Genomic DNA, 12,509 nt, shown 5'->3' with positions numbered 1-12,509 from the left:
TATGTTCAAAACCTCATACGATGCAAAACAAATTTAAATCAGAATGTATTTGAAGTAAATCAAAAGACAATTTTTGAGTTTTGCATTTATGTTATAAACAGTGCCTGAAATGGGCAGGTACTCACCGGTACTGAGTACCGGCACTTCTGATTTTTGTCCACATGCGTACCCTTACTTCTTATTGCGTACCGGCACTTCTGATTTTTGTCCACATGAGTACCCTTACTTCTTATTGCGTACCGGCACTTCTGAGTTTTGTCCACATAAGTACCCTTACTTCTTATTGCGTACCGGCACTTCTGATTTTTGCCCACATGAGTACCCTTACTTCTTATGCCGTACCGCCACCTCCTGGTACACCTTAGTTGAATGAAGAGAGTATCTCCGTATGAAGTGCGCCATAAACTTGATAGGGCTTCATTTAAGCAGACAGCATCCTACAGACTGAAGGCAGCGCTCCGCTCACACACGGTGAGTCAAACTGCAGCCAAAAACAAAGCTGCATAGATCAAGTGAAGAGGTGTCACTCTGGCCCTAAATTAAATAGCCTCTTGTAATTACGTGTTCTGCAATATTAAAACCATTCTACTGACGTTTTGCCCCGCAAAGGCAGATTGTAAACAATATAATGGCTGACATTCTGATGCAGGACTTTGTGGGCAAAACGACAATGGAATGATAGTGATAGATTGATAGATTGGCCTCTGTCTATTTGCATCAGTCTTCTGTATGCTTGTAAGCATGTAATCTTTCTCTGATGTAATCTTTCTCTGATATTATTACAGCACTAACCCAGCACATTTTTCTGTGTTGATTTTTTTTAAATGGCAAGGTAGGTTAGGACTAGTTGTTTTGCAGCTAAACTGACTGCAGTCTTGTTTCATTTTCAGTTGGATTTATTGTAGCATATATGCAATATTATATTTGTATGTAATGAAATGCATACAAAAATACATTTGAAGTGGGATATATTACCAAGATATGCGTATAAATATAAATATGTCCAAGACACATGCCATGCTCATGTCATGCAACTGCTGAATTAGGGTACTGGCACCTTTTTTGGTCCAATTCAGGCACTGGTTATAAATACCAGCTATAAATATAAGCTATGATAAATAAAAGTAATTAAGATAAATGACAAAAAGCAAGCAAAATGTGGGCCATGAATTATGAAAAAAGATATAGGCAAAAACAAATTACATAAAAATCTGTCTCTAACGTTTTAAAATTTGACTATAAAAATGACTGATATTGCCATCCTGAAGCTCATGAAGCTCATAAAGAATGAGAAAAATAAACTCCAGTGAAAAGGAATATCACATATTTTATTCTCATGAATCTCATTTTCAGTTTGGTGTAACTAGGCTACATTTTGTGCTAATATACCTCCACAAGGGGTAACCTTCAATTTAAATGTAATGTGTATCAACACTCAAAATAGTGCAATAACCCATCATATCAAAGTCACAGTATGACGGGGGTGTCCATACACCGTGTTTGTGTACTCAAAAATTACACAAAGCACAATGTATTCATGCTGTCAGCACTGATGTTTCTTCTAACAGTAAATAAAGTGTATTCCCCATATAATAATGCTTAGAGGCCCATGGAAATGTCATATTTTCAAACATTATTTTAAGGTGTTCTGAATATATTGTTGGGTGTCACAGCATACTTGTCAATTAGGTATGTACAGTGATTGAGCAAACCTTATTGCATGGTACTGATTTTACATTACAAAATGTAAAAACCTTTGAAATGAGAATCAGAACCTCAGTTAGAATTTGATAATACCATCTGAATGAATGCTGTGAAGCACAATTCATCAGCTCTGATATCTGAAATTTGGTTGCAGAAACATTTGAAAACAATCCTGCATTCAGCGCTATCTCTCATCTCTCCTCTCATTCACTCAAATCACCATCACATTTTATCCAAGATAAATAAAAAATTCTCCGCTACTTTTTGGCAGTAAGTCAGAAAAAACCCCAGTAAGCCACATTTGATGTGATTGCCTGACTAATATCACTTACATGGTGCAACACTGTTCTTGAACAGTATCTGTGCTAATCTAGTCCTAATTTCTTTAGTCCGCAAACAGTAGACAGTGGGGTTGATGAGAGAGGGTAACAGTGTAGACATAATCAGCAACGAATTCCTCTCAGTCAGGTTCAGCTTTACTCCTATTCTGGTTAACAGCACAGAGACAAACTTTGGAGCGTAGTAAATTAATACAGGGATGAAATGGCTCACAACTGTGCTGAACACCTGACCCTTGCGGTCATTGCTGGGCAGCCTCAGCACTGTGTACATGATCTTCCCGTATGATATCAGGATCAAGGGAAGTTGTCCTCCAAACACCCACACACCTAGGATGGTGATGAGACGAAAATAAGGCTCAGGGTTCACACAGGAAGCCCTGATCAGAGCAGGATAGTCACAAAACACGTATCTGATAATCGGCTGGCAGTATGACAGCTTGTCAGCCTCGGCAACAATTTTCCCCATGCTGCCAATGCCTATGAACCAAGACAGTATAATCAACATAAAGACTCGAGGGTTAGTCAGGATACTGGTGTATCTGAGCGGTTTGCTAATGGCAAAGGTGCGGTCTAGTGCCATGAGAGACAGAGCGAGACACCCAGCGATGTCCCCCAGGTGGTAGATGTACATGTGTGAGATGCAGGAGTAGTAGGAAATTGTTTTGACCTCAGTTAGCAGTACTGAGATCATAGTAGTACTCGCACTGGTGGTGAACATGACATCTACCACGGCCAGGTTACAGATCAACAGGTACATGGGCCGATGCAGTCGCCTGTCTGTAGCAATGATGTAGATATTGGTGCCGCTGCCGAGCAGAACTAAAGCGTAGCAGAGCAAAATGAGGCAGCCCAGAACCTTTTGGTGAGGCAGGTGGTCAAAGCCTGCGATGGTAAACACTGCCACGCTCTGCCCTGAAAAATTCACAAAAGACATCTTCAAGCATCTGGACACAGGGTGAGACTTAACACCTAAAGGCACAGTCACAATATTCTGATGTTATAGAACAATTTTTGTTATAGGATATATGGTCATCTGCAGTTCCTCAACCTCTTGCAGTGGTTAAGCAGGTAAGAAGAAATGAATGAGACACTGTCCCAAAGCTACAAGTTATAAGATTTACCGTCGAGGTCATGTGGTAATTGTGGTCGTGCCGGGGGGAGGAGACAGAAAAGGATTACTGTGTTGTTTACCAGTTTGGTGTACAGACTCATCCCCTTCTTTCAATACCACTTGACAACCACAACTAGTTGAATGGACAGATTTTTTTTTTCGAAGCTAGAGAGAGACCAGTCCACTCTCCTTAGTATTTTTTCTTTATTTAAATAGTAAGAAAGCTGAGAGGGAGGGGAAACACAGGAAATATGGTTCTGTCATGATTCATTTCTTGGTGACTAGGAGTACATGTGATCCATGAACAATTTTAGAGTATAGAAGTGACAGTCATTCTCAAATTTGTGTAGAAACCCCAGTGCAAGCCAAGTTTACTTTCCAACTGAAGATGCAGTGGTTGACTTGGCCAGCGAGAACAAATGGGAAGCCCCGAGATTCATTGTGAGAATAATGTGTCATGTTCAAGCCACACTATAAGCTCTATAAGCTATAAGCTGGTTGAAACAGTTGGGCAAGTGAACAACTGTACGTCTTAATTAATCAAGCAACGTCAAGCACACAGCCCATCTCAAATTGTAAAGATACATTTTCTGTTCTTTCATTCTTGAGACGTTTGTTCATGGATTTGATAATCACCTTCACAGGCAATTTAGATTCGCCAATCCGCCTGACACCTGCATGTCTCTGGAATATAGGGGGGGAACCCATACAAACATGGGGAGAACTAAACAGAGAGAAGGCCGAGACTCAAACCCAGCTCCGTCTTACTGAGGAAACAGTGCTAACCACTCACTCACCATGCCACCAGAGTGCAGTTTTGTAGCTGATATAAATGTAATTTCAGCGTTTTATGTACAGTTTTCCTCTTTATTGGTTAAAGGTCCATTGGGGCATACAATTTAAAAGTGGTGCTTTTTGGAGTTGCATTAAATTACATTTAACAGGGGCTTAAGCACCTGAGGTATGATATGTATGTAATTTGCCATACTTGATCTGTTAGCTATGACAACAACATAATATATTACCCTTTGATTAACAAGTTAAATATTGCCAGACTTTAAATCCATCATTCAGTTAGTTAAAGAAATACAACATTTCCAAATTTGTAGCTGTATCCGTTGCACTTTGTAATGTCGTTATGGAGTTCTTTAATTTACTTGAATATACAGTATTTTTGCACCTTTGATTTACCACTCATATTCTCAGCATGAGTTTATTGATCTTTATTGATCCATCAAAAGATCTACCTGCATTTCATGAAAATTTGTATTTTAGTTTTTAGTTTTGTAAAGGCTGCAGAATATTGCAGAAGACCTTTTTCTACATACAGATTTTTGACAGGGGGCCTGCTAAACATGATTTTTTTTTTCTGTGGAAAGCTGAGGGGACAATTTATATACTGAAAACACATTGATCATTAGGACAAAAGAACATAATGCCTGATTGGCGTAATGAGAGCGCTATTATGAAAGGTCAAAAATTTAAACTCAAAGGCGATAGATATCTCAGACACAACTGATCCAATTTTGACAAAACTTGGAGGGATGATGCATTTTGGCACAAAGTTGTGGCATTTGCAAAATTCCATTGATTGGCCTAATGGGGATGCTAGTTAAAGGTAAAAATTTCAAATTTTGAAAGGCCATAACTGCTATACCACTGGTTCGATTTTGAGGTACGACGCATCTTGTTACTGATTGGTCCAAGGTCTGCATACATTATTCGTTGGGGATGGCATGCTTCACTTGTTTTACACTTGTCTCCATCAATCACAGATCATAATCAGAAAAAAAACAATCAACTAAAACCATTACAGTCTTGTCAGTCTTATCCTGTCAGACAGTGAAGAGTGGTATCAGATAATACCCGAGAGACAAGACAACAGCAACATGAGTTGCAAAATATCATTGTGTCCAATCCTTGTGTTTTAGTTCACCTGTTCTGAAAGCTAGCCCCTAGAGCCAACTGCCTACCTGTAAACATTCACCTGAGGTGCTCTGCCATTTAATTAGGTCTCTGATGAGATCTGCTGCTGTTTGTCATCTTTGAATGAGGTAGCATTACAATTTAAAATACTGTTGCAATGTAGAAGAGTAAAACAAGTAAACAAGGCCGCATGATAAGGCCAAAAAACCCCTCTGTCATTTAGTTTAATTTCCTTACCATAGTCCTTCTTAGTGCCCATGCAAACTTCTTTATGCAAAGTAAAAATTTTAGTATGACCTTTACATAATTACCTCTGCCATGGAGGTAATGTTTTCACCCACGTACGTCCGTCCGTCCGTCCGTCCGTCCGTTAGCAGGATATCTCAAAAAGTTTGCTCAAAACTTGGTAGGAAGGTTCGTTATTGGCCAAGGAAGAACTGATTAACTTTTCATGTTGATTGGCCAAAAGGGGGAGTGGTGGTGAGAGTGGTCTTCCACAAAAAGGTGCATTTTTGTACATTTCAGAACAGATTCACACATCACAACTTTGACAAAAGGTTGTGCAGGGAAGAACCACTAGGCCATGCCTTCTTACGGTTTTTGTAATGTCTCTGTGTGAAGCCTTGCAGGGTGTTGGAGGTGGAGGTCTGTGCTCTACTGAGCACATTTTCTAGTATACCAAGTGTGGCATTGCTGTGGGGACAGTCAGTGGTACTCTTAAAGTTAGAGAAGTGGGGTTGTGCCGGTTCAAAACTCCTGACCAGCTGGGAAAATCTTGTTGGAGGATGTGAATAAGTAACATTCCTCTCCCTGAACAACTACAGTCAAAGTCCTTGAGCAAGGAAAACCCCCAAATACTCTGTAATAATAACACTGTGGTAGTCCTGGGCAGCTCTCAGGTGTGTGTGATTGTGTATCTCTCTCATCCCTAATAAGGCGATTGCTGTAAATATGAATGTGCTCTTAATCAACTTGCTTGGTTTAATGGTTTTCAATGTTTGAGTGTCAAATTGATCACTACATTTTTCAAAATGATCACTAATAAGAAGGAAGCACATGGCCATCACACAGTAGAGTTCAGTTGATGAGTTGTTGTGATAGTTTGGGCCTGAAAGCAGAATAAGTGTAATTTTTGGTGATTTCTGCACTTTATCTGAGTAAAGGGTTACTTCATTGTTACATAATTGTTGAGGATCAACATCTGATTCAGGTGATTTTCCCAAATTGTCAATACAGTAGTTCAGCTATGACAACAATAGAATTCTAACAATGGCCCCAGATTTGGGTCGGGAAATTTTGAACATGTTACTTAACCACTGCATGGCAACTACATAACAAATATGTTCAGATCCACAATGGAAATTGCATCACTCTATGCTATGCTCTTTACTCTTAATCTAACTTTATGGAAAGTTTTCAACTTCATGAGGCAACACATCTCTCCCTCCCTTCAACTTACCTCCCAACTCCCTCTCTCTCCTGATGGTCCTATCCTGTTTTGGACAAACTGTTTACATCAGCAGGCTAATGAGCAGCAGAGCCAAGATATCCTCACTGGCCTGAAATACTGAATGTGTCATCATCCTGCAGGAGCAGTGTCAACAAACAGCTCATTAACAGCCTCATTAAGCACAGTTGTTCCAACTTTCAACTAGGGAGCTGAGAATAGTTAAGTCATTAACTTCTCACTCACGGGGACTACACAGAGCAAACTGTTTTAAGAGTGGTACATTATGGTGTTCCACAAAAAACAGAAAAAAGTTTTGTTTCTTTTGTTTATATGGACATATTTTCTCTGTGTGACTTAAAGAATCTCACTGAAAGTATGTATAGATGGAGAGGTATCCATTTCCATCTGGCAAAGATCGTATTCTGGCAAATATAGCTGTGGGCATTTATTCAAAACTGAGTATTTTGATGCAGATTATAGTGGTAGATGAGAAACTGGATTTAATTTATCTTCAGTAACAGTGGTAAACTCTGACAATGCCTCTGCTGACTGTAAAGGCAGATGGAGATGCAGTAAATGTTCAAACATTTCAATGTTTTTCTATCTTCTCCCATTGTTTTCCAAACTCGATGTTGATCTTGACAGAATCCTCTTCTTTTTATGATAATAATAAGATAGTTTAAGATCCTAGTAGGGAAATTCTCTTTTTGCTTGCCCCCTTCACAGTGTGGTCAGAGCACAGGGTCAGCTAGGCTATAGAGCAGCACCCCTGGAGGTTGAAGGGAGTTGTAGGGAGTAGTAGGGAGTGTAGGGAGCAGGGTGTAAGCTTGCCGATAAAGGTGCTTCAACCCAGATCCTCTGATGGAACAGTGACCTTAATATGTTTGACAGCATAGGCGTGCACAAGGGGGCGATTGCCCCTTCCCTTCTTGTCCTAGGTGCCCTTTTCAGATTGAAACAAAAAAAGAGTTTCTAAAGGGGCCTCACTATCTAAGGAGCTATAAGGTGTCTTATAACTAGTCTGAAGGGTATATATGCCACACTATTTCCACTACATGTAGGCTATTCAACTTATGCTCAATTGATTTCACATAAACAGTGAATGGAGGCGAGTGCTTATCGTTGCTGCTTTTCATGTGGGAGATCCGGGTTTGATTCCTGATCTGAATTGTTGATCAAAGTGCTTCATACTTTGTACACTACATAGGCTACATAATATATTGTATGTACATAAGATACATAATCATTTTATACTCAATTGATTCCACACAATAAATGGACTGAAGTGAGGTCACTCATTGTCTCGTTCGCTCGAAAGCAATGTTTTGTTGTACTTCAGCAATGCTGTCCCCAGATCAACATTACGGTCAACACACCTACATGATGTCCCTGGGTCAACATTTGACATGATGTCCCTGGGTCACAGTGCCTGAAATGGGCCGGTACTCACCGGTACTGAGTACCGGCACTTCTGATTTTTGTCCACATGAGTACCCTTACTTCTTATTGCGTACCGGCACTTCTGATTTTTGTCCACATGAGTACCCTTACTTCTTATTCCGTACCGCCACCTCCTGGTACACCTTAGTTGAATGAAGAGAGTATCTCCGTATGAAAAAAGTGCGCCATAGACTTGACAGGGCTTCATTTAAGCAGACAGCATCCTACAGACTGAAGGCAGCGCTCCGCTCACACACGGTGAGTCAAACTGCAGCCAAAAACAAAGCTGCATAGATCAAGTGAAGAGGTGTCACTCTGGCCCTAAATTATATAGCCTCTTGTAATTACGTGTTCTGCAAAATTAAAACCATTCTACTGACGTTTTGCCCCGCAAAGGCAGATTGTAAAGAATATAATGGCTGACATTCTGATGCAGGACTTTGTGGGCAAAACGACAATGGAATGATATTGTGTAGAAAACATAAATACATTTATATTGTGAGCAGAGTGATGCCATTGCCTCTTCACTTGATCTGATGGAGCAGAGCAGTCAGTGGAGCACAGGGCCGTTAAAGTGTCAATCATGAAGAAATTCATGGTAATCAAACGCCAATATGTCCAATCAACACTACTGGTCAGGTGCCAATAGAGAGAGAAAAGAAAATAGAGGATGTGCAAGCACAAATGAAAGATATGTTATTGCGCCAAGGAGGAATAAATGTACGTAAAAAGTTACATAATGCTACTTTTCTTATATCATGACTGTCAACAACACATGGTCAATATTGCTTTGTTGCGACTACCTCCAAAAAGCACAGACAGCTCTGTCCGTCAGTTATATAAAGACAGTATTGGCCTCTGTCTATTTGCATCAGTCTTCTGTATGCTTGTAAGCATGTAATCTTTCTCTGATGTAATCTTGATATTATGATATTATTACAGCACTAACCCAGCACATTTTTCTGTGTTGATTTTTTTTAAATGGCAAGGTAGGTTAGGACTAGTTGTTTTGCAGCTAAACTGACTGCAGTCTTGTTTCATTTTCAGTTGGATTTATTGTAGCATATACGCAATATTATATTTGTATGTAATGAAATGCATACAAAAATACATTTGAAGTGGGATATATTACCAAGATATGCGTATAAATATAAATATGTCCAAAACACATGCAATGCTCATGTCATGCAACTGCTGAATTAGGGTACTGGCACCTTTTTTGGTCCAATTCAGGCACTGCTGGGTCAACATTAGGGGAGGTTTCTCTAAAACAACAGGTGAAGCAGAGCTTCACTCAAAAAAAAGAGAAAAACTTAATAATTACATTTTTTATAATTTTCATTCTCATCATCACAATTTATAATGCAAAACAGCACCCCCTTCTGATTATTAAAAATAACTTCAGTGAAGCAAGTATTTTCTCAGCTTCACCAGCTAATATAACTCAATAATAACTTTATAAGCCATTGATTGGATAGTTATGGAGTATGACACGTTGTTAAGACCGCCCGTGAAACAGTGCCTCACCAGTCTGTCAAATCATGATTGACATACGCCTAACCGAATTAGAGCATGTATATTTTATGGGTTATCTTTCAATTTTGCGTAGCATGCAAGCTAATCGCTAGTGATTTAGCTAGCTTAGCAAGGAGAAGAAAATGGACAACATCGTGGAACAGATTCTATAAAATACATTAATTTCTCCAATCTGACAGTACATGGCGCAAACAACTTCCACCAGCGGGTTTTTCTCCCTTTTCACACACAGATTATAGAAGTTGCCTTCTTGCCGGCTCATAAGTATGCAGAGATGTGGATTAAAGAAGGGTGACACTCTGCCAATGAGATAGGGAAAAGTGTAAAAACATAGGAGGTTTGTCATCACCGCAGATTGTCAACATTGGGTCAACCCTGGGTCAACATTAGGCATGATGTTCCTGGGTCAACATTAGGCATGATGTTCCTGGGTCAACATTAGGCATGATGTCCCTGGGTCAACATTAGGCATCATGTCCCTGGGTCAACAAACCTACATGATGTCCCTGGGTCAGCATTAGGCTTGATGTCCCTGGGTCAGCATTAGGCTTGATGTCCCTGGGTCAACACACCTGTATGATGCCCCAGGTCAACATTAGACATGATGTCCTTGGGTCAACATTAGGCATCATGTCCCTGGGTCAACATTAGGCATCATGTCCCTGGGTCAACAAACCTACATGATGTCCCTGGGTCAGCATTAGGCTTGATGTCCCTGGGTCAACACACCTGTATGATGCCCCAGGTCAACATTAGACATGATGTCCTTGGGTCAACACAAGAGTATGAAAAGTATGAAAGTATGAAAAATGCTGAAGAAGGCACAAAAAATCATAACAAAACACCGTGCACAGGTAGTGATGTCATATGATGAAGTTTGGGATTGGCTGAGCAGATTTAAGGCAAGCACTGCCCTTGTTGACCCTGGGATGGCCCTAACTTGGCAAAATCAGGACATGTGCATTGGCACTACCTCATCAATAATTTGTCCGACTGGAAAACTCTGCTCAGTGACCACAAAAAACAATATCAACAAATGAGAAGCCAGGTGCACACACGACATGATGAACAATTCTCCAACTTGCTGTTACATCTAAAGACATAATTACTATCACCTAAAGTGAATGACTTTAAGTTAAATTGATTTATTGACCCTGCAAACATACTCTTGGGATTTGGAATCAAGTCTCTATCTCCATTAGTTTCATAGTTATGGCTATAAAGCAATAATCGTGTAATGAGAGAAATTCCATTGTTACCAAAATCGAATTGTTCAATTGTCCATTGCCCCAAGGCTTACCTATCCACTAATTTTCATGGTAAGAGATATCCTGCTGACAGACAGACAGCATAACCCCCTTGGCAGAGGTAAAAAGGTCACCCAACAACCAGCCAAATAAAAATACAACTGGGTCATACGGGGGCACTAAAAGCCACCTGTGGGAGTTTCATCAGAGAATGGGACAACAGGTTCTTAGTATGAAGGTATAAAAAATGGTTGATTGATCAGAGTGCCTTCATCAGAGAAAGATAGAGGAACCCACTTTCATCGACATAAAGATACACAGGACTCCAACTGACACACAGAAGAGGACGGTTCTCCTTATTTGCCACTGCACTGAAAACGGTTACACAATGGACCTTTTCAACTCGGCTCTTGGCAAAAACATTACTTTTGTGCGTCCTGCATACTTCATAATCAGCGGCTTTACTGGCATCCCCAATGTGAAGTATTACTATGTCTTTCTCTTTTTTGTTTATATTGTGTCAGTGCTGGGAAACACTGTAGTGATGGCTGTAATATACTTGGATCATAATCTTAAAACTCCAAAATATATTGCTGTCTTTAACTTGGCGTTTGTGGACCTGTTTGGTAACTCTTCTTTGGTGCCAAAGGTTCTTGACACCTTCCTGTTTGGCCACCGACACATCTCCTACAACAACTGCTTGGCCTACTTTTTTTTCTGTTACGTCTGCCTTACAATGCAGTCTCTTAATCTGGTTTTACTCTCCTATGACAGACTGGTAGCTATCACCTACCCCCTGCACTATCAAGTGCTGGTGACACACAGATTGATGTTTTCTATAGTTGCTTTTTTCTGGCTCTTCACCATCATTGTTATACTCATTGCAGCAGGCCTTCTCACTAGACTTTCCTTCTGTGAGTCCCTGGTTATCAACAGCTTTTTCTGTGACCATGGCCAGATATTTCGGCTGGCCTGCAATGACTACACCCCCAGCTTTGTCATTGCTTATTTATTGCCAGCTACTATTCTTTGGCTTCCACTGCTGTTTGTCTTGATAAGTTACTCCTGTATTGGCCGTGCTCTGGCTAAAATAGCTACCGCCCGGGACAGACTCAAGGCCTTTAAAACCTGCACAGCTCACCTGCTACTAGTGGGGATCTATTACCTCCCATTCATAATCACATTTGTCTTGGGAGGAGAAATTCATCCGAATGCCAGGATCATTAACTTGTCTCTGTCCTCTGCCCTCCCTCCCATGTTGAACCCTATCATTTATGTTCTGCAGACACAAGAGATCAAAGAATCTGTGAAAAAGCTGTTAAAAATCAGAAGGCAATCCAAAATTACGCTGAAAAAATAAATCATGATAAGGACATTTGTGGATGCTATTGGGTTTTTATTTTGGGCAAAATGTACATTACACTAAAATATACTGTAGAATATTGTTAAAATAGATTTAGTGATGTAACAGCCATTCTCAGTAATAGATTAAACTTTTTTAACATTACACAAACTGGTTTTCAGCTGACATTAGTAGCATGAATTAGGTTATCTTTTGTATACTGAGCATGAATAATTCTTAAATAATTAAGTTCATGATCATCATGATTAATATTGAAATCAAATAATTAAAAGCATGTGGCTATTTTAAGACAGCACAGCACAATACACCGTACCTACATACATACACTTCTTATGATGTATGGATCCACTGAGGTACAGTAAGACTATAGTTTCTGCCTGTTTGATAACTG

General features: G+C 39.9%; 2 protein-coding genes across 2 annotated transcripts; one reads left to right on the top strand and one right to left on the bottom strand.

Moving 5' to 3' along the window:
- Nucleotides 1-2,028: 2,028 nt before the first annotated feature.
- Nucleotides 2,029-3,086, bottom strand: LOC139921528 (olfactory receptor 6N1). Its single transcript, XM_071911792.2, has one exon. It carries the CDS (start codon nucleotides 2,977-2,979, stop codon nucleotides 2,029-2,031), a length of 951 nt encoding a protein of 316 aa, XP_071767893.1. The 5' UTR covers nucleotides 2,980-3,086.
- An 8,057-nt stretch (nucleotides 3,087-11,143) lies between these two features.
- Nucleotides 11,144-12,115, top strand: LOC139921538 (olfactory receptor 6C4-like). Its single transcript, XM_071911807.2, has one exon. The coding sequence runs from the start codon at nucleotides 11,144-11,146 to the stop codon at nucleotides 12,113-12,115; it is 972 nt and encodes a 323-aa protein (XP_071767908.1).
- Nucleotides 12,116-12,509: the final 394 nt, after the last annotated feature.

This window comes from Centroberyx gerrardi, chromosome 11 (genome assembly GCF_048128805.1).
Source record: "Centroberyx gerrardi isolate f3 chromosome 11, fCenGer3.hap1.cur.20231027, whole genome shotgun sequence".
In the NCBI taxonomy this organism is placed as follows: domain Eukaryota; kingdom Metazoa; phylum Chordata; class Actinopteri; order Beryciformes; family Berycidae; genus Centroberyx; species Centroberyx gerrardi.
Note: the sequence above shows the minus strand (reverse complement) of the source record. Positions and strands in the feature narration are given on the sequence as shown.